This window comes from Cyprinus carpio, chromosome B7 (genome assembly GCF_018340385.1).
Source record: "Cyprinus carpio isolate SPL01 chromosome B7, ASM1834038v1, whole genome shotgun sequence".
Taxonomy (NCBI): Eukaryota; Metazoa; Chordata; class Actinopteri; order Cypriniformes; family Cyprinidae; genus Cyprinus; species Cyprinus carpio.
This window is the reverse complement of record NC_056603.1, coordinates 21,288,479-21,312,616: the sequence shown is the minus strand read 5'-3', so window position 1 is coordinate 21,312,616 and position 24,138 is coordinate 21,288,479. Positions and strand designations below refer to the sequence as shown.

The following is a 24,138-nucleotide window of genomic DNA, read 5'->3' as shown; positions in this document are numbered from 1 at the left end:
TAATGTAAACATAACAAACCAAATCCGTTTGGAAAAACAGATGACAGAGTAAGGAAAAGAGGAAAGAGAGAGAGTACAGTAAACAGCCAAAGTGTACATGGCCTAACGATTTATTTAACATAAATTACAGAGAATTACATTCCCATGAAAAACAAAGGGTCTTTTTTCTTATCAGTCTAATGCACCTCTATAATTAAAATGTAGAGGGAGCAGGGGGAGATGGTGGCTTTTCAATTTGAGAAGAACTGGATTTGAAGATATTTAATAGGTACCCAGATACCTTGTGGAAAAGTAGGAGAGGAGTTACCCATAGTTTCTGTAACCGATGACCTTTTTTAAGCTAATAGCAAATATACATTGGTCCCTAATTTCCATAACACAGTCTCCAGCTGCATACAATCACCTTACTGGTTTTAAAATCCAACTGAATTTCATGTTATGAGAAAGAAAGAAAAAAGACGGCATAAAAAAAAGGAAAGATAGAAAGATAGAAAGAAAGAAAGAAAGAAAGAAAGAAAGAAAGAAAGAAAGACTAATGTAACAGCTCTACAGGCTGTCTTCTATGTCTATGGATGTTGTTACTCGTACAAGTCATTTCAATGTGTTCTGTTTGCTCATTCAAATGAGTCTTTTGTTTACCCTCACTATCTGAACTCTTTGCTCAGTGAGCCTTACTAGTATTTGCACACCTGCTGTCTTTGTCAGTTCATACAGGACAACCTGGAGCCGCAGGGCATTGTGGGTATGCGTGGCGCAACCTGACAAAGGACTAACAGAAGCTCTGCAGTATGATTTAATATTATCGTCTGACACGTGGTTTCTGAGGCACCATTCTTCAGTTACAATAATGAGATTCTTCCTCCTTTCTTCCTCTTTTTCTGTCACTATTCACTTCTGCGACTGGATATCAAAAAAATGGAGTTTGATGAAAACCAAACAGTCTTCATCAAATGAACAACTGACACTGTACCTCTTTGTCACAAATGATTGAATACGTAGAGACTCATGTTACCCTCAGTACAAAGTAATAATCAAAAGTGTTTTAGGCTATAATAGAAGAGCTTGAGTTGATTAAATGTTGAGACTACTAGATAAGATAGGGGTCATATATAGAGCAACTTTTGAAAGTAGCTGTTTTAACCATAAATAAAGGAAACAGTTTATTGCATTGCACACTTACGGAGTGCCAAGTGGATCTTTAGAAACCACTTGATTCAGAGCAAAAGCTGTTTTTAGGTCACTGAAAATATCCCTGCAATAAGCCTGAGAGGTCGATAACTTCAGAAAAGCAGGACAAAGCTTGTGAGAGCTTTGAGAGACCAAAATATACTTTGTAGGGCCATGAACATACATTTTCCAGACTGTTCTTTAAATAGTCTGTTTCCTCTACTTCCTTTTAGCTTTAATGATGTATAAAAGGTCAAAGGAAATGAGAGCAATCATTAGTGCAATTATAATCTCAGAAACACTATACTTGAAGAGCTATATAAAGCTCAATATAAATTCAGACAGATGTTCTCTCGTACACTATGTCCTAACTCAATGCGATGAAACGACAAGAGATAAAAGCCACCTCTTAAGAAAGTATCTGAGTTTGTGTCTAAACCACAACCGTGATGAGCAACAGGACATTTTGTTGATTACTTCAATCTATATTTTGCAGGTCAGCTCCACTCACTGCAAATTCTCATTGGTCCAGAATCCACAACTGTACATTAAACATCTCATCGGCTGAGACTGTGTAAAAAAAAAATAAAAAAAAAAATAAAATTATATATATATATATATATATATATTATATATATATATATATATATATATATAGTTTGTTGCTGGAAACCTGTCACACACTTTACAAGTCAACATGAAATGAGAATCCATTAATTTATATTTTCTAAATACATGTTATTGATTTTATTGAATTCATCCATGTATATTTTTTGACCTCATAATTTAAATAAAATACCATAACTCTTTGGTTATACCAGACTCTATGGTGACATACATAGGGCCCTATGAATTCTGCGATGTGGAAAACACAGACGAATCTTGGATTCCAGTCATAAAAACTGAATTTTCTCTATAACGTGGAACGTCACAGAATTTGTCAAATTTAGGATGGATACATCAAAAGTAGAACAGTCCACTTAAATCAAAATGCGATATAGGCTAAAGTAATGTCCGTGAATATTAAGCCACAAAAATATCATTTAAATATGAATCCTGCATGTTCTGTGTGTCTCAGTGTGAATGAATGGTACGCATGGTTTCATTTGCTACACACGTACTGAAGCGCACATTACGGTCGCTGTGTTTTCAGCCTCTGTCACCTCAGTATATGAGTACATTACATTAGGGATGTACGATATTATTGGACCAATATCAGAATTGGCCGATAATGACTTTAAATGTAAATATCGGCATCAGGGCCGATGTGAAAAATTATGCCGATATGTCTTGCCGATTAGAGGAATACATTAATACACATGCTCAGGGTGTGGAAGCGATTAGATCATGTCAACAGTGCAATCAGAACACGTCATCAGTGTAGCTCATTCTTGAAGCAAAGTTTTGCCTGAATGATGATTAGATTCATGGTTTTAGATAGCTGCATTTAAACTGAGAATGTACATACAGAATGACATGTTTGGTGTGTGATATAGTCAACAGTATTAGCACGCACAGTGGCAGCAGCGGCAGCCTCCCCTGGGTCCTAATGCCCGTTCGGTAAGGAGTTTTAATTCCGTAGTGGGCGCTGTTGGCCTACTTCTAATAAAATTAAAGCAAAATACACAAATAATATTTAGACTGTTTGATTCAATAAAGCAGTAATTGATGCCATAAAATAATGGGTATATTTTGATTTAAAGGTCAGAATCTATAGCTTACATGAACAACAACAACAACAACAACAAAAAAAAAATCACAAACATGACACTTAAATTAAATAATTTTATATATACTGATTTATTCATTAATGTGTAATATGTTATATTTTTAAACAAATTATGAGCTAAAATCTCTAAAAGATTTTCTAAATTTTTACAACTCTTTTGCTTTAGACCATTAAAAAATTTTAAATCTTAAAATAAAATGTTAAGGTTACCACTGCATCTTTCTGGAGAAAAAAAAAATCAGCGATTGAATAGTTTATTTATAGTTAATTTCAAATCTTAAATGTACTGTCATTATAAAATAACTTCATTATGGTTTATTTAATTCTAACAAGTAAGTTCTTTTTAAAAACTAACCAAAATTAAAAATAAGTTGCTTTTAATTTCTGCAGAGGAGAGACTTGGTGTTGTTTCCAAACAAAAGGAAATATATCGGTATCAGCATCGGTTATCGGCCAAAATTAGTTGAAAAATATTGGCATATCGGATATCAGCAAAAATCCAATATTGTGCATCCCTACATTACATGAATGTAATAACAGTACTACTACTAATAATAAAATTTTTATTAAAACATTATTTTTAATGGAATGTTTACCAGAAAAATTATTTACCAGAATTTAGCAGTATTTCTGAAAAAAAAAAAATATATAGAAATAAATAAAATAATAATAAATTATTATTATTATTGAGAAAAAAAAAACCTTTCAAAGGAACTTAAAAATTAAATTTTTGTTAAACTTAAATTTCTGTTTAATATTGTAAGTTTCATGATTTCGGTTAAAGTTGTATTCAGCTCAATTCACCTGATGATTAGAACCAATTCACCACCCAACAATTTTTCTTTTTCAATAGTCTGTTTCACTCTGATGTACTTCATATTAAAAGGAAGAAAAGAACTGCTGCTACTTCTATTTCTTTGTGACTTAACTCAGCAGTTTAAAAAAGCACATGCATAAGCATGCAATATACAAAGATGTCAATCAACAGCTCTGTATAGCCTAAATAATACAACAATACGTGACCATTAAATATTCTTTCCACACATAAAACCCCAAAAGAAGTGGAAAACTGTAGCAATACTTTCTAAGACTTGCCTTGCTCATCATACTGTAATAGAGATGTTTGGTGACCCCATCAAGCTAAAACAATGTATGGAAAAGTCTCCTTTCTCTCTTATCGGAAGCCATTGTCATAACTGGAATATCTTCTGAGTGATCAGCATTCCAGATTGACACCCTTTGTTTCATAACAATAAGATTTTAGAAGTGTTTTGGAACAGGAAGAGAATCAGAATTTCAGCTGGGCTCTTAACAAAAGAAAAAGGACATGCTAAACCCTCTCCACATAGCTGACTGGCATCAGCACAATGTGTTGTCAGATGTGCTGTGCCCTTAGCATGGGGCACATTCCTGTCTTGAAGAGGAGCCATCAAACCTTTGTTCAACACAATCTCAAGGGAAGATTTGGTGACAGTTTTCAGCAGCTCGGGATCAATGATTCCTTTCTTTTTCTCTGTCTCACCTTCCCTCTCTCTCACAATCTAAATACACACACAGCAGTTACACACACATATGTGAGTACATTACCTCAGGTTTCATTTATTATTTTACTCAGTTTCATCAAACACATTCACAAATGCCTCTGACTTAGAAGCAAAAACAGACATTCATACCATAAGTTAACTCAACGTATATCAACCAGATGAGGCACACAGGTAATATCGGAGGAAATGAGATGAAGAGCATTTACAGGAAGCAGCATGTAGAGGATTAAAGACATGATTTATAGAGTGTGATCTGGCCTGGCTAATGGTGTGTGTCAGCTACAAATTTACATATTTGCCCAGGCACACAACATCATATCAGCCAGCTACTAAATCAATCATAACCACCATTAAGGAGTCTGCTGATAGGGGTTAGTGGAAATGAGCTCTTGAGCCTGGGGCTTGTACTGGAATGGTTACCTTTCTTCCATCAATCACAGATGCATCTGAGATGGCCATTGGTTACGGTTAGCTATGAAGAACTCGAGTGAATTACATTGCTATTTACACCGAATGATGACACTTCCCACGCACAGAACGAGATATGTTATGTAGGTTACACGTGGCCATATGCGACTAGTACCATCAAGTGACTTTTCATCCTGGAGGCGAAATCACATTAAGTCTGAGTTCACTTAAAGCAATGGTTCAACACAAAGAGAACTGGAAAACAGAAACACAGAAGAAAAGGCCACAGAAGAGAGAGGTCAGTACTTCTGCAAAGACGCACATGAAGGGAACACAATGTGATTGGCACATCGTTTTGTTGAGTGTCAATACAAGATCTGAACACTCAGTAGCAGATTACATGTACCCTGCCACAAACACCACAAGTCCAAATGACAACCTTCGCATCTGTCTGCCATTTTAGGACATAATACTGATCAAATCATATCCTGATGAAAGCTTTCCACTTTCAATAATTACTAGGGCTGGGCCAGAATATTTGATTATTCGAATATTCATTCAGTGGGTTGGCATTCGATTTTAAATTTTGAGATTCAAATATTCTTTTTTTTTTTGAACACCTGGCATCCCCCACGAAACGGTTCTCATTCGCGCTTGAATATGAATCACTCATGAGTGAACGTCATGAACGTCATGATTCAGTTCATCTGGAAGAGAAGACAAAAACGCAGAAGAGCTCAGCTGTGTGGAAGCACTTTAAATTGAGTGAGGACAAGACAAATGCAGTGTGCCAAATATGCGATTTAAAACTGGCCTACCACAACAGGACATAAAATTTAAAAAACCACCTGAATTCTGTAAGTAGTATGCCTATATTATATTGTTGGTGTAAAAAATCAAGCTGCTTTCATCCACCATGTTAATCAGTAATTTTACACATGATAAAAACGTGCACTTAATTTGCTTGGAAAATACTTGGCAGTCTAAATTGAAGTTTATTAATTCTGAATGTGTCGCGTGTTCATATTGCACCAAAATGCAATACAGCACTCCCTTGGGTCCGCAGCAACACACCCACCACACGTGTCGATTGGATGAATGGTTCTCGAATAATAAAATGCAAACAGACAGACAGACACTTTATTACACTTTGTCTACACCGGACGCAACAGTTGTCGGGTCCACCGTGCCACAACAGCTAATGTCTGTCTACACTGGATGCAACAAAGCGACCGTTGAAAATCATTTGAAATTTGTGTCAGTACATCATAAATAGAATGCAGGAGCAGTTTACTGTCGGGAATTTGTGGCGCCATGACACGCCGCATCCAGAGTAGATAACATAATAGGTTCTATTGTATTTTGTCGCTGCCAGCGTCCGGTGTAGACATGGTGTTGAGAGAAGAATATGTTCAGTCACCCCCCTCCGAAGCTTCGAATATTCTGTGTTGATTACTACCGAAGCTTCGAAGCTCAAAAAAAGGGAATTCAGACCAGCCCTAATAAATACATCAGTATTCCTGGCAAAAGCAATGAGAAACATTTCAGACATACTGCACACTTACATCTGCTTCTTCTCTCAAAATGCTATGTTGTTTGAATGGAGAGCGAAACTATATCATTTGCAGTGTTCACATATCAGCTAACAGCTGCTATTTTCTTCAGCTGTCGATCAGGTAGTTAATGAGACAGTTCTACCAAAAATAAAAATTCTGTCATCATTTATTCACCCTCATGTTGCACCAAACCTGTACAATTACTTTCTTTCTTGAAAGACATTTTTTAAAAAATATCAGGTGTTTTTTTCTTCTTTTTGGACTTCATTGACTTTCAATGCATGGATAAAAACAACTGAAAGTTTCTTCAAAATATCTTTACTATCCTTCATCAACAATAAGACTTTCTTCTCTTATTTCTGACATTAAGCAACACTCAAAAAATCCTCGATTCAGAAAGAATCTGCCACAAGAATCTCTACAAACACGTGTATCCATTTGCCCTACAAAGAGGGATTTTGTTACATCGATTAAAACTCCTGAATCAGATCTTTGCTGCTTCCTGTCCATGTGTGTTATGGCACCTGATGTGTACATTCATTGTATCACTGTACACTGATTTGAATGTAAGAATGTGTAATTTAACCCTTGCTGTATGGATCAGCACTAGGCCTAAATTGAAAAGCTATATACCTGGGGGACGAGAGTCTACGTGTGGGTGTCAACAAGTGAATACGTGCACTTGAATGTAGTCAACATTGTCATTTGCTATTTCCTGCTGCTGTCACCTCATTTCCTCTAGCCTTTGTCTTCAGCAAAGGACCATGAAACAGCATCTATGTCCTTTAAAGTTCATAAAGTCTGCTATATGAGGTTGTATTTTCACATAGCCTTTCCTGGAAAATCAGATCAGTTCCAGCACCTGCAAACAGTTTGTGTAAAAGTGATTTCCTTCACTCATGTGGGAAACATTTCTGTCTTTATTAAGAGCATTACTCAGTATGTAACTTAAAATATATAGCTTAAGAAAAACTAATTAAAGCAACATTTCACTATATATACAATTTATTATTTCAAGTCGCCAACCATCAGTATTTCTTTATAATAACAACTTCAGCCTGTGCAAATATGTATTTAACTAAATTACTTTTTTTTCCCTGTACTTTCCCAAATGCCTTCTATTTTAATATGTGATATCTTTACTGATTTCACTGATGGAAAAAAAGAAATGTATGCATTTCTGAGAGTTCTTGAAGAAATGATACACTGACATCTGACTGTTACGGCAGATAATTATGAGTATACACTGATAAGTTGGCTATCAAAGGAAGTAAATGTCATTCGAAACTGCAATAACTTAGTATGTCAAAACAAACTCTGATTTGTTCTATAAACAGTCTGACTAAACCCACACAACTTGTCATTCCCTGCAGGGAGTTTGTACAATAAAAAACCTCAGTGTTGACTATATGTGCCTTTTATGGCTTTGTTTTGTTTTGTTGTATAATTTGCACAACATACATATGTCATTTACATTTAAACAAAGAGTGAATTAGTGTGCAAAATTTTGTTTTAAAATTTAGTTCTAAAGTGATCTGTTTATATCCATTCAAAATGCAAACATTTCCAGGACAAAGAGAATCATCCATCTCTTGCATAACTGAATGATGCTTTTCATGAGAGAGGGGGATAGAGACAGAAAGAGAGAGAGAGTGAATAGGTTTAGGAATGCTGACAACCACCAAATGAAAGACGGACATTCCCTGCCAAAATGTGCTGTCTCATTATCCATGTAATCATTATACTATCTCCTGTGCAACAGCCTTGAATGATTTCAGTGAAAATTATCAGTCAAACGTAATGCCTTTGCATAGTAAAAAGGCTCCTTCTATTACACTATTAGACATCTGTAAATGGTCAAAGTAAATACAATTCACTTAGAATGCAAATTTTTCGTACCTGACATTATGTAAATATAACCACAAACTCACTAAATTACAAAGCAAGCATAAAGTTTAGTTCAGTGTAACAGATCTGTCTTTGATATTTAACAACAGTTGATCGATACAAACCAAACCTGGACCAAACACATAACAGAAACAGCATTTAAATGTAAAATTCAAAATTCCACAAAACTCTAAACTGCAAATAAATAATAAATAAAATAAATAAAATTAAAATCACATTGCATTCTGCAAATGTAGACACTGGTTTATTTAAGCCATCAGGAACACTTTTCTAGTAAATTTCACTGACTGCTACCACATGTGTTCGCTTCATAAACCCAATGCTCCTGCACAAACCACACTCATTACCCAGAATCCACTGCATATGTGGCTGCAGACACAAATCAAGACCCCTTATAGCTGCCTCAAGGGTACAGGCCTTTAACTGGATACCCTAAAGTTCAGTTTAAGAACTCACAGCCCCAGACACGGATCTGTTACTGCACTAAAACGATCATTTTATTAAAACTGTTGACTGGACACACCTACTTTTAGTGTGGGAAGACTGTCCTGTGAAACACAAAATCAAAAATACATTGCCTCCAAAAAAAAAAAAAGTTCTCAAAACAGAATCTTAACACCTCTCACAGTGCCTAAAAACAGCTAGACTCTACCACTTTGTAATAAATAAAGTAGTTATGCTTCTAGTGTTTTAGAGTACATTCTGAGCTAGGGTCTTTGTAGTGACATGATTATCTTTGTACTTCATAGGCTAATTAAGAAGGCAGGAAGTTATGTAAAGCCCAGAAGGCATGGGTCAAATTTCTCCTGAAGATGCTTGCAGGCATTATATAATTATGTTTGCACTGGCAGGTGGTTAATGCTGAAGAGCAGGCAACTCTGCTTCGACTCAAACCTTAACAAAAATCCAAAGAGCACTACTTAAAACAAAACATTTTCAGTTTTCTATGCAAACTATAGTATATACCAACAACATATAATTTAGTTTAATTTGGAATAGAGAATAATAGGGAAAAACATATTTTTACAATAAGACATTTTAGCAATCTATTACTTTCTATTACTACAAACTATTACACTTTACTTATAATTCCGAGACTATTTATCAATAGGCCAAAATAATGTAGTGTCTGATAACAGAGCCTCCTAAACAAAGTCAAACCCCTCTAACACAGAGAACACCTGCCAGTCTAAAGCACTGTGACATGAGATTTAATAGTTCTGTGAATTACTAAACAACAACATTTGCTAGGAGGGCTAAAATCCTGGAATCTCAGAACTGTTCCCCCAGGAGCACATAAAAACATTCCTGTCATATTAAGCAGGGTCTGTAAGGCAGCACAATTCACGCATTGTCCTGTAACACTGACAGCCTTTTGTTTCAAAGTCTTCTTTAACTGCTGAAGGCATGCATCCCCCTTCTGGATAGTCATTACTAAATTCATAGACCTGTGGGGTTCTGGAAGTAACTTGCAGTCAAATGGACATGACACAAGGAAGAGTGGGGCTGACTCTTGGTGAAATCGCTCTAAAAAATGTTTAACGCTGACTCAACACTGTTTAAGAAAAATAAAGGGACTAAGAAACAGCACAGAAAGAGTGTAGAGTATGGCAAGCCATTTAAACATTTATTCATTACATCCCTAACTAGTAAGTTATCTAACAATGACTAATATCACAATCAATTTCAATCTTCCTTTGCTATTAATCACAGCAGTTTTCCTAGCAGATACTGAATAGACACTAAAAGGCATTTTGATTGTTACTAGTAAGATTTTAAATTTAACTATGATGCAGACCTTCTGACAAGTCATTACATATGACATGCATGGGGAAAAAACATGATTGTAGCTTGTCATAATAATTTTTACATGTTCCATAAATCCAACACATTAATACTGGTAAAATTGTAACAAGTACCAGCAGTAATTAGAACACACTAGTGAGACATAAATTTGCAGTTTGTTACTAAAAGCAATAGAATAGGTACTTTTCATTATCAGATAGCAAAGGAGTAAGTATCAGTATCTAATGAGTAGAATAGTTAATGAAAATAAGATACTGTTACTTATTAGTTATTTAAAACAAGTACTAGTAACATAAAAAGCATATTTATTCTTTAGGAATAAATGTTAAAATGGCCTGCCACATGAGAGGGTGTTTTGGCAGTAGCTCTTCCACCTGCTCTGAATGATGGTGCTTTACAAAGTTAAATCACTGAAACATCACGAACCTTTCATTAAAACTCTCCAAAGTTACCATATGTAACTTAAACTGGTTAAAATCAAGTTCGTAGTCGCAAAAAAGACTACACCACTCGCCATTACAAATGTACTGAACCATAGAGAATCAACTTTGCGCTCCTAGTTTGGAAACACCAGCTCAGGGGATCAAACTGAGTCTTTTACCTTGTTGTAGTTGTAGTATCCCAGGCAATGGGAAAAATCCAGGTTTTGTGGGTCTCCAGGAATAGAATTCCCTCCGGCAGACGGATAAAATACATCCATGTTTCCTCTTGGCGAAGTGCTGCTCTATGAAAAGGGCGCAATTGTTCTCTTACTTGTCCTTCAACAATCCAGGCGCGGTGAATGAGAGGGAAGCGGTGAACAACGCGGGTTTAATGCAACTCAAGGGGACAGAGAAAGGTTAAAAGGATGTTGTAAGGAGTTTTAGTAATCCTCTTCTATAAGCAGTGAACGCTGGCCATAGTTTTTGGATGTTGAGGAAGGCTTGGCGATCTTCAAACTGCTCCTGCGCTGCGAGGTTCAAGCATGCTTGGTGAAAAGCAACACAAAGAAAGCCGGCAAACTGCAACTCCGCTATAATGTTCTTCACTCAGATACACGCTCACAGACAAGCTCAGTTGCTGGACGATTTAAACACAAGGTTGTTCCCGCTCTCAGTGTTTCAAAGACGCCTCCATCAATCCACACTTTACGTTTCAAATTAACCGCTGCCGGTTATTTGGAGATCTGGACACACTTTAGCCTCTCAAAGCTTGGCTAATTAAATGAAATGGAGCCCTCCAGACACATGAATAATACTGTCCGATGGCACCACTAGTCCAAGAAACTTGGGAAGCGGTGTTTACATATACATTACAGCGCTTGAGGGACTCTGGACAGCCAATGGTCTTCTGTTTACTTCAGCCAACACATCAAGCTGTGATGGAGGAGTATGGGAGAGAGTGGGGCTCAATGCGACCACTCCCCGAGCACCCATCGCCACTCCCCTATCAGCCCCAGAAAGAAACCCCCCGCGTACATTAACTACATGGATGGATAATATAGCCAATATATTAAATTCATAATCAGGAAGCTGATTTTTTGCGTTAACTTTATTATTATTATTATTATTATTTATTATTATTATTATTATTATTATTGGTTTAGCCTGGAAAAATAATATATATATATATATATATATATATATATATATATATATATATATATATATATATATATATATATATATATATATATATAAACTTTCTATCAGACATTGTACATGCCTCTGTGTTTTTTGAATAAGCTTATATTGATTATTAAGGATATACTTATTTATAATTAAATTTTAAATACTAATTGTGTGTGTGTGTGACCGAAGCTAGCTACCAAAACTGGTGCACATTAGCATGCTTATAATACATTTATTATATTATTACTACATATATGTAGTATAAGTTGGTGGAAACACACATACACTCTTAAAAAAAAGGGTCCAAAGGGTGTTTTTGTAGTGATGGAATAAAAAAAAAAAAAAAACATTTTTGCTTTCCCAAAGAAACTTTCAGTAAGCAGTTCCTACAAGAACCAATTTGAAGAACATTTTAAAAATCTAAAGAAACTTTTTCAACTATAAATAACCTTTTCTGCATTTGAAAGGTTTCATGGATGTTCAAGGTTCTTCACAGAACCATTGATGCCATTACAGAACCATTATTTTTAAGAGTGTAAGATGCATCGGTTCACCATATTGAACGTTTAGTTTGTGATGAGTAAAATAAAGTAGGCTGTGGTGACCATTACCTGAAGAGACTTTCATGTTTTGTTCTACAACATAAATTACATGATGATTGATGAGTAGGACAACCATTTTTTTTTTGTAGCTTTTTTTTTTTTTTTATAAATATAATGTGATTTTAGTGTGTGTGTGTTTTTTGTTTTGTAAGAAAAAATATAAGTGTCTTGTGAGTCTTACTAACCACAGGCCTTATTTTTTACTTGTAAAAGAAAAGCTCTATTCTAAAACCCCATAGGAGGTTCCCAAGGGTGAAATAGCCTTCTGAGTTGGCCTACAAATTGACGTCATGATTGTACAGCTATATTGGTATTCAGTATTTTCTCTAGGTTTAAAGCAGAGGTCATGGCGGCCTTCATTCCCATTAGCTCATCCTCAACCTAAGCACAGACTCCAAAACTCAACATCACAGAATCTCTTGTAAATCCCAACATAACAGGGCATTAAACACTAACAAGTCTCCTCCTTTTTTCATCTTGCTCAAAAACACATTAAATATACATGCTGGGAACTCGAAATTCTCTGCCCATTTCCAGGCTCGAACAGGAACACGAAATTGCACTTTGATCTGAAGGAAGTAGTTTAATTAAACTAAGCTTGATTATGAATTAAAACAAAGACATACAACATAATTTTATTGGGTCACATCAAATATAAACAATTCTTAAAAAGTAAAGACACCCTATGCACCTTTTTTAGTGCAATTCAGCAGAGTTCATAATGTGCAGAAGATGTTTGAACAGAATATCCAGGTTAGATCATTTGCATTTGAATAGGCAGCTTTCCTCTCAGCTCTTTGCTCAGCCTTTTTAAGGGTAAGCAATGCTTTGGGTGGGGGTTGGCAAATATGGGGCAATTGGAAAGAGAGAGGATGTGACATATATACATGTTCCTGCAGCCAAATCAAACATTTTGTTGAAGCAACTGGATAACATTCCCAATTATGACCACCAGGGGCTACAGGCTACAAACACACTGGGGGCATTTTACAATGATTTATCATTTAGAACAGTAATTTGAATGTTTTATTATTATTATTATTATTTTCACATTGAAGCTATGTCATTAGAATTACAGTATGGATTTACAACATTCAGATAATCATACAATGCAATAGCAAAAACAAGTAATGTTTGATTACTGGGAAATAATTGTGAATTTTAACTAAATTATAATGGCGAATGTTTTCATATTTAGTGCCGCAAAAAATAAATAAATAAAACCTTTTTATTTTTATACTGTTCATACAAGCTGAAAGGTTGCTGAGAACTCATTTCTTTTCTTGAAAAAATTGTCACGCATGTATGGTGCATTATGGGATGGGATGAGTTCTGTAATCCCATGGGTCTAAATCAGAGAGCTATAGATGAAAGTAACTCCACCAGCAAAACAGAGGCTCAGCTGGAAGGTAAGTGGCAATCATGATTGCATTTGCATTCACAGTGTTTCCTTTGAAAATGTTCACTCTCGTGCAATGCATAATCCTATATTACACAAAACAGCCAAAAAAATAATTAAGTTGTGTTTTCGCATTTAAAATTATCTACAAAGTCTAAGGATTTAACAAAGGGAAAGAAATGCATGAAGTATATTTACATTATATGCATAACATTTCTTTCTTCCCCTCAGACAGACACTGATACAATAAACATGCATGAACAGACAGACAAACACACATCCGCGCATGTTATCTACACTCACACACACACAGACACACACACAGACGATCAGATAAGGAGGGTGTTCCACATTCCACGTTGTTGTTATTACATTTGATAAGTGTGGTGATGAATGCGCCCGATCTGATGTGCGCAGGAGCATCTTTGATTCTCTGTTATTATTTATTTGTGTGTGTAATGTTGTTTGCCCATGTGGCAGGAGAGAAACTGAATTAATTTCCTCTCTGTGGGTTTGATGTCAGCGTCTGAGCGCAGATGAATTATGCCGCACTCACACTTCATGTCATTTCCTCTACACCCGGCAACATTGTCACCATTTGGTAACCTGAAAACAAATTGTCCTACTCTGGCACAAGTTCAAATTCAATTATAGCAGCCCATAGTAATTATGTGGAGGTATAAAAGAATCATAAATGCAAAATAATTAATTAACCTAATAATCTTTATTTATGCGCCCCTCATATTAAGCCTGTGATCTCTCCATTGTGGCAGTGCGCTCTAAATTAGACCGAACAGCTGTGGATCTAGAAGAAGAGGCATCAGTGGCATCAATAATATTCATATCTCAATTCTCATGTGCTTATTATAAAACAAGGCCAAATACTTCACATAATGCAAAGCTGCATTTTAATATAGGCCACACTAATATATAATGTGATAATGACACCTTATACGTGCCCTTTTGTGATACATACAAATTCAATTGTGTATTGTATTTTGTCTTGTGATTTATCATTTAGCAGCCTACACATCATTTTGCATTTGTTATGTCTGACTCTTGTCTTCTGGGTCTCAAACATGTGACCCACAACATTACTTTTCCACCCAGAGCTCCAAATTATTCTCTGCTATGAATCTAAAGAAGAGCGTCTTCTCCTTTGACCTTGGCAAACTGACAAATCAGCTTTGCTCCGTTGTGTATAGAAAAGATACACTCAAGATTCAGCTGCAGTTCTCTTAGATATCAAGCTTTTTCCCCTCCAATTATACATAGATTCATATAGAGGGGTGATATTCTTGGGCAGTGCGATTTCCTTGGCCTTGAGTCTTCATTATCAGACACTGAGGGCTTTGATCTCTCCCCCCTTTGTAATGCAATAAAGTCGAATTGTTATTGAATAAAATGTTCAGCTGGTCTCACGTGTCCGAAAGCCCATCAGAAGAAGAGTCTGATACATTTGCTTTCATCAGTGCAGCCATTGGTCAGTGATGTAACCCTGAAATTATGCATTTGTACACATTTAAATGAGTAAAATAATTCCAATATCAGTAACAACAACAACAAACCTACTGAACATTTAAAATGCAAGTACTTAAAACTGCAAGTACTTGAAATCAGCTGAAATCTCCATAGAAATATAAATACACTTCCAGAGGCAGGGGCTTAAATATTTAAAATGTTTATTTTAAAAGGGCAAACCACAGAATTGAACAAGAATCTAAAAAGGTAACTGAATACTAAATGATGTATCTCATATGTCACTGAGCTCCCTGATGGGCTTGGGTGGAGCTGATTTTTCAGTTTTTGTATTTCTAAACTCATGCATTTGAATCTTAATTGTGTGTAAGAATAACAACATCAGGCTACATTGGATCAGAGGAGAATAAATTTACTCTGCCCTTTACAAATGATGTTTTCACGAGATTTGATTCTCTACCACCCTCACCCCCTCCCTCCTACATCATGGCGGATACTACAGTATGCAGTGTGGATATGCTGTCTTTGCATTTTACATTGGACCCTCAGGGGCCATCACCTCTAATACAGCATTCAGTAATGATGAGAGAGATAAAAGATAAAAGTGCTTTCTTTTTCTCACTACACCATTTCCTAATCTATCTTTTTTCTCTCACCCTCCTTCTCGCATTACCGTTGTATTTAAATGTAGGTAATAATGTGCTGCAATGTTGTCTGTGATATGTGTTATCTGTGATATGGTGAAGAATATAGCCTCAGTGAGAATATAGACTCAAATATAGCCATAAAAAATGTTCTGTCATAATTTACTAAGTTTAAAAATACACTACATAGTCAACTTAAATAACATACCACTAGACCTAGCAAATAAAATTGGTTAAGTTGTTTAAAGTTAACAAATTAATGTTTTTAGAATCAGTGTAGGAGATTAACAATATACTGTATAGGTTGATAACCTTGCCTTTTTAAGAAGCATAAAATGAGTTTAGCTATTTTCAATGTATTGTAACTTTTTCACAAACAAATGCTACATCATTTTAAATAACCAAACATACTCACCTAAATGCTCATCTCTCTCTTCTTCTCATATTTATTATAATGAATTCATTCATCTGGTCTCATATTACGAAGTCAGATTTAAACTAATTAATCGATTCATTCTAAATGGTCCTTTGCTATGTTTACAGTAACAGTGGAAAGTCTGATTCATTCAAGTGAATGTTTGTAAATCATGTAAGTTCTTGGACTGTACTATGTTGGAGTGGTTTTGTTGTATATAATATAAATTTGCTTGTTCAAGATTGATATTGTAAACTCTAATTTATATTCTAAACTATTATACTATAAACTATAATAACAATATAATAAATTATATCATATGTGAGCCTGGACCACAAAACCAGTCTTTAGTGTCAATTTTTCGAAATTGAGATTTATACATCATCCATTGATGTATGGTTTGTTAGGATTGGACAATATTTGGCTGAGATACAACTATTTGAAAATCTGGAATCTGAGGGTGCAAAAAAAAAATCTAAATACTGAGAAAACCACTTTTAAAGTTGTCCAAATGAATTCTTAGCAATGCATATTACTAATCAAAAATTAAGTTTCGATATATTTACAGTAGGGAATTTTTTGGCATAAAAGAAAAATCGATAATTTTGACCCATATAATGTTTTTTTGGCTATTGCTACAAATATACCCCAGAGACTTAAAACTGGTTTTGTGGTCCAGGGTCACATATATCACAGGCTGTTCATTATTTTATTCATTCAAACATTTTATAAGATTCAGTTCTATGGTTTTTAGATAGAGATGTAGTATTTTGTTGACAACTATAAATAGTAAAGCACTCCCCATTTCTAAGACAAATGCCCTGTGACTTCGGCTAACCATCTGAGTCATAACCACACCACTGCTAATTACTTAATTAGTAATCTACTTATCTCCTAATTTCTGTTAAGCACTGTCTTATAAAATGTGTATGTCACCCTACTCTAAAATGTCACTGTAATTACCTTACATCAATTAGAGCAAAGAAACTTTCTTAGTACAAAAATGTACAAGAAATAAAACATGGTCTGTGGTAACATTAGTCTGATGAGCAATTAGTGTGTGGCTTTGATGAATTTGAGGGATAGAGTGTTATATTTTTCTCAATTAAAACCTGTCCTCCACAGCATTACTCATTTTAACGCTCCTCGTTCATACTAATTAGCAGGAGCCTTCATTGCCTCTCAGCTGAGAGGACATTTCAATATCCCATTAAAGCATAAGCAGATAGTGGCGTGATTGACACACTGTGAAAGTTGGGAAGTAATTACATTATATGCCTCAGTGTGCCTTTCTATCAGCATATAATGACATGTTTCATTCTGCCATGACTTACTTTCTCTCTATTGCCTTTAACTTGGATTTCATCCTTTTCTTTGTTTTAAGTAATGTGATATTGCCATAAAAAGTGAATTAGAGATAGACATATAGATAGACAGACATGGATGGATGGATGGATGGATGGATGATAGATAGATAGATAGATAGATAGATAGATAGATAGATAGATAGATAGATAGATAGATAGATAGATAGATAGATAGATAGATAGATAGATAGATAGACAGACAGAGATTGAGATCTATAGATAGATAGAATCACAGACAGACAGATAGGACTTAAAATAGATAGACAGACAGACAGATAGAGATCTATAAAAATCATTTTAGAATGTCAGACTTTTTTTTTTTTTTATTTTTTATTTTTTTTTGCTTTCAAAGATTTGTGTGCGTGTGCTTGTGTTTTAACACTCATCTTGGCTCTTAGTGTTTTTCTGGAAATCCCATCAGATAAGAAGGGAAATGGGAATGTGAGATGTAGCAGCATTTAGGTTAGCCTAGTGAATAAACAGTAGAAGAAGAGGAAGTAGGAATGTGAATTCTGTTGCCCCATAAACATGTCATAAATCCTTTCAAACGACCTTGTGTTTATTTTACACTGCAGCCTCACTGTGCAGGACTGTGAGAACTGGGCCAGTGCACGGAAAGCACTGCAGTCAGTGATGCTCACTATCTACTCTAGGGGAACATTTGGCTCTTACAGATCACATTCACTATCAATCAAAAGGCTAAAGTGATCTCTCATTAGTCTTGTTCTAAAATTCATCTGGAATACAGACTCTGGCTTTCAAACCACGGATGTTTAATTTATTTAAAAATAAGGCCATTTTAGGAACATTATCAGCAATATAATCTTGGCTTTATGAATGTAAGATGCATTAATATACATTAATCAGGGAAAGATAATAGTGCCTTCTGACAACTGACTCTGACCTGAATGTGAAATGGGCAGTAAAAAAAGAGCAAAACTCAAATGGAAGAGAATATATCTGACACACAGCAGCACACTCACCGATGTGAAATATAAATGAATTAAAAACTCTATTTTAAGTGACATTATTCACCACTTTATAAATGAATTAAAAACTTTAGCTTAATTTACATGTTTACATTAAAGTAGCTTAAATATTTGAACAAACCATGTAACATGTCATAAAATAAGAAAAGACACTAAAAATATTCACCACTTTCTGCAGTTTGTACATTTCATAGCTTAATTTGACGTCATTATTGTTTTATGACACTATTTGGTCATTTTAAAACAAATATTGTACAGAATGGTAACAAAGCCACCACGATTATCTGAATTTTTCAAAGTTTCAGTACATATTGCAAGAAAAATACTATTTCAGATTTTCTACTTAAAAATTTCATGTTTAAATTCCTGCTGTTTCTTTTTAATTATTTGTGAAATTTACTAGCCATTTCTGAGTGAAAATCATTTAATTTTCAGTGCATTTAGCAAATAATTTTTATACTATTTGTACAATCTCAACCATTTAATTTTCTTGAGCTTTCGTATGTCTGGAAGAGAGAGAGGGTCAGAAACACAGATTACCTTCAGCTGGATGTTAGCCAAGATTCAGAAAGAGACCCCCATTCTCTCTCTCTCTCTCTCTCTCTCTCTCTCTCTCTCTCACACACACACACACACACCCACCCACACACACACTCATGTTTGTTTTTGCGAATTGTGTGGACATTCCATAGGCATAATGGTTTTTATACTTTACAAACTGTATGTGCTATTGCCCTACACCAACCCTAGACCTAACCCTACCCCTTACAGGATACTTTGTGCATATTTACTTTCTCAAAAAAACTCATTCTGTGTGGTTTATAAGGGTTTTGAAAAATGGGGACATGGGTTATGTCCTCATAAGTCACCCTCTCCTTGTAATACCTGTGTCATACCCATGTCATTATACAAAGTTGTGTCCTGATATGTCACAAAAAAACACACACACACACACACACACACACACACACACACACACACACACACACACACACACACACACACACACACACACACACACACACACACACACACACACACACACACACACACACACACACACACACCACACTCTTTTCTTTTCAAACATTTTCCTTCAGTCACACACAGTTCCTTAAACCAGTGTTTCCCAACCGGGGTGCCATCTGTCGAGAGCAGGGGTGCCATGTAAAAAAAAATATTTTTTTTAAAGATTTTTAAATTGCTAAAATGTTCAAAAAAATGTTTCTTTTATAATATTCATTTTTTATGTTGTAAATAATTAGAGATGCACCAAAAAAGACAGATTTTTACTTAAGTATGTTTACATAGTTACTTTATTGTGTTCCCATGACAATTGACCACGCCCATTTGATTGTATGTATTTGTTTTTATTGTTTTATGTTTTAATTGGAGTTGGTCTTAAGCAACTTATAAGTAATACAAGATATCGTTCCGTAAAAATTAGAATTGATTAATATTGAGATATCAATATTTTTTACCCAGCCCTGCTAAATAAACTGACTAGCGTGTAGTATCTTTGAAATAAAGAGCTTTTAGAATGTAAAAATCTATGGGGAAAAAAAAAAAATTAAAAAAAAAAATTAACCCCTACCCACCCCCACAAAAGCAGGATGGTAGTAATCTCACACAGCTCTGACAGTGTGTGCACACAGAGTGGACAGTAAAATTGCTGTAAATACAGAGTGATAAGAAGAAGAAAAAAAATCAAACCTGTTTTAAAACACAGCAACACAACTGTAGCTGTAGAACTTTACAATAGCAACACTGCTTGAATGAAACAGCAGTACTTATTTGACATCAAAAAAAAAAAAAAAAAAAATGCTGTCTAATCGCTTTCGCAGTACTTTGATCTCATACACAGAATAGTCTGTGCAGTGCTGCTCCAAGTCAAACACCTATTGTGTTTTATTAGGAGACGCACAAAAAATGCTGGGAAATCATTTAATGTAGCCCTACAAGAGTGATTACTGATTACTGTCTGAAAAAAAGTGTCACGTTTTATGGAAGAAAAAAATCACCCTCCGACTTTCAAAGCTGCAACATAGTAACGACTTTCTTCAAGGACCTTGATAGAAATATAGTGGAGTGAAAAGTACAATATATGTATTACAAATGTACTTTCAAATGTTAAATTCACAAGTTTCCAGAAAAAAAAAATAATACTCAAGTAAAGTACAGATATTCAAAAAGTTTTCTTAGGTACAATACTCAAGTAAATGTACTTAGTTACTGTCCGCTTCTGGAAATCTGTCATGTAAATTGGTCTCTTCATTAGAAATTAGCCTACTGATTGATCCCATTGATGGACAAAAATTTTTATAATATTAAAAATATCTGTATTACAGTATATTCTGCAGTTCTCCTTGTTGTACCGAATATCTATACTTTTCAAGGTATCATATCGAAGTTAGAAATTCAAGTATTGTGATGAAATTAATATTGTAGGGTGCCACAAATTTGTTAAAATTTCCAAAGGGTGCCGTGACTAAAAAAAAGGTTGGGAAATACTGCCTTAAACCACACACCAAACTTTCCAAACTTTACTGTTTTTCTTCTACTGTGTTGTTGCATGGTAGCAATTCTTTAGTCCTAAGAAGTGGTTCTTGTGTTCAAAACCTCGGTAACAATTCTGTCACACTCCCACCAAATAACTAGTAGCAAAAATGAACAAATCCTAAAGCCTGCATGCTACTGGCCAAGTGCCAGAAAGTGCTGTCAGCCTGTGGATCTGCAGTAAAACCAGTACTGAAAAACAGACCTCCACATATGGTGCCTTACTGGTAAACTACTGCCAGACTACTTTTTCTTTCTTTCTTTCTTTCTTTCTTTCTTTCTTTCTTTCTTTCTTTCTTTCTTTCTTTCTTTCTTTCTTTCTTTCTTTCTTTCTTTCTTTCTTTCTTTCTTTCTTTCTTTCGGTTTGTTCTTTATTTTTTTTTTTCTGTCCTTTGGTCCACTTGGTGTTTCTCTCTTGTGAAATGTTCCTACAATCTGCTCTAGATCTCATTTAGTCCACTGTTCCACTTTGTGGTTGGACCATAACTATGTATTTGCAGGTTGCTATGTTAAAATTTATAGCACTGGATGCTGTTGTCTGGAACTGAGAGACTGTAAGTAACATTTGTGTGCACACACATATAATCACACATATAGGGGTGTATCAATGCAGTCCTGTCTCTTACCCCACTTTAAAAGCTTCTCATAAATAGAAAGACTGCGGGTTATTTATTCTGATAGTTCAAGGCTGCGGACCGAATTGCTGTAGGGGGAAAGGAAAAACAAAACACAATACAGAGGAAAAGAAAATGAAGGGAGAGGTAGGAAAACAAACCCACAAGATAGGGTTCTGTCTTTTTCGCTGCCTGCCACTGCCACAGAATACCTGTGTTCAGAGTTATTTAGAGTGATCAGGTGCAGCGAGGTGGGTCGGCGCTGGTGCACACAGACACATGTTTCTGCGCAGTTTGACATAATTGCCATTCTCTCTCCCATTTGGCATCTCAGTAACATCAGTCAGAGAGAAGCAGGCCTGTCACAACTGTCTGACTGCAGGGAGGAGAAAGAGATTGGGAGAGAGAGAGAGAGAAGTGAGATGAGGAAGAGAAAGAGAGATGGCAGATATAATAGTGTGTAGTGCAAGTCACTTACCCCAAATCAGCACCAAACAGATATCCAGGACAAACATAAATAATTAATACCATTAATATCAGTTAAAACTTATCTCTATGCAGGTTTCACAGGTTATTTTATTAAAACAGGCCATATTTTATTATTAACACAGCTTCCAACCTTCTTAGAAGACATTCATACAATTGTTGAAAAGTCTCCAGTTGAATGTTGTCTAGAGTGAGAATTCTCACGTTTCTATCCAAAACTGCCCACAGTGGTCTGATAATATTCAAGCCAGGTGACTTGTTTGGCCAAATGTCTAGGTTTTATAATCATAACACCATCTTTTTTGCATTTTATCATTGGTGATTAAAGTTGTTAGAAATTGTAGCTCTTTTATGGATGTTAGCTTTGTGAACTGTGATCAGTTTTTGCAGAAGTAGGGTATTCAGTGTGAATCTTGAGGTTTGCTGTCACTTTTGCTGCAGTAGTTTGGTGTTGTTTGGACACAATCCTTCTTAGTTTTTGATGGTCCCTATGATTCATGTTTGGTTTGTGCCCACTATTCTTCTTTGCTGATGAATTCTTGCCATGCTTTGTGTGTGCAGCCGATCATAATCATAAAGACTGTGGTTCTCAAAACACTAAAACCTTTGGGCTGTTAAGGTTACAGGTGCTCCAAGTACCCATTTCATAGTCTCAGCCTCAGACATCACACCTAGGCATGGGCCGGTATGAGATTTTGACGGTATGATAACCTTAAGCAAAAATATGACAGTTTCACGGTATCACGGTAGTGTTATTTTTAAATGACTGGGTAAAAAAAAAATATATATATATATTTTTCCCACTGGACACAATATATTTTGTTTTTGAGCAACATACAGAATATTAGAAACAGTAGAATTAATTATTTTTTTTCTTTGATTTGTTTCCTAAAAAGAAAAAAAAATAAAGACTGACATCTTTATTTAACCTAAATCTGTAATTACAGTTATTTAACCGGTAATCGGCCCATGCCTAATAACGCCCACAGACCATTGGCTAATGGTCTGATGCATATGGGACACAAATGTGGAAACACTTCAGGAGTGTCAAAGTCGTCATCAGACTGGTTGAATTCTACAGGATTTCCGCGAGAGGTGTGTGTCACCTTCTTTAATGTTCTGCCTGGAAACAAAGATACCGTGGTGCCAAACCCCCTCACGAAAGAAGAAACCCACCGTGTTTACAACTGTGATGACGAGCGCTTATTAGGATCAGCTAAACGCTGGATTTTCAAAAGTATGTGAAATATTTAAAGTTCACGGCATATAATCTTTAAAATATGTCAGAGAGTTTTACACACTGGTCTGTTATTGTGGCGACATTTCCACGCCTCGAAACGTGATGCTGAACGAAACGAACTGTGATTGGCTGTTGACACATCGGTCAAACGGCCTCATGGGTGGGTCTTAGCCAATGAAAGCTGCTGTGAATTCCAGACCTTCAGTCTGAAGGTCTGGCTATGCGAGACTACCCATTTCACATGGCCCATATGATAATATTTAGACCATATAAGAGATAAAAGTTTTTAATTGATTTTTTTTTTTATTTTTATGGTAAGTGGTTGCTATCAATTTATTTTAGTTATATTTAAATAAACTAATTTAGTTGATTAACTTTCAGCTTTTTTTATTTAAATGTAGCTAAAATAAATTTATTGCAACCACTTACCATACATTTTTTTTTGTAAGTTCAATGAATCATTTTTTTCAGTGTATAATAATCTAATTACCTCCTAATATTGTTAACCAAAAATTAGATTGAAAACACTTTTTGTTAAGAAAATGGTCACAAATTCAGATTTTATAAGCATTAAAAAGTTATTTAAAAAGTGAACATGTTTATCAGTGAACATGTTAAC

At 35.2% G+C, this 24,138-nt stretch overlaps 1 protein-coding gene across 2 annotated transcripts in view; it reads right to left on the bottom strand.

Moving 5' to 3' along the window:
• LOC109084322 (TOX high mobility group box family member 3-like) overlaps positions 1-22,891 on the bottom strand; it is a 57,250-nt gene extending 34,359 nt beyond the window's left edge. The window contains exon 1 of one of the 2 annotated variants that reach the window (XM_042727887.1): positions 22,006-22,891. Coding sequence is in view for 1 of the 2 variants with exons in the window: in XM_042727886.1 (XP_042583820.1) it covers positions 10,720-10,818 (99 nt within the window). In the remaining variant the exon portion in view is untranslated. Of the gene's footprint in view, positions 1-10,719; positions 11,493-22,005 lie in introns of those variants that run through there. The other variant, XM_042727886.1, reaches the window with a different exon arrangement.
• Positions 22,892-24,138: the final 1,247 nt, after the last annotated feature.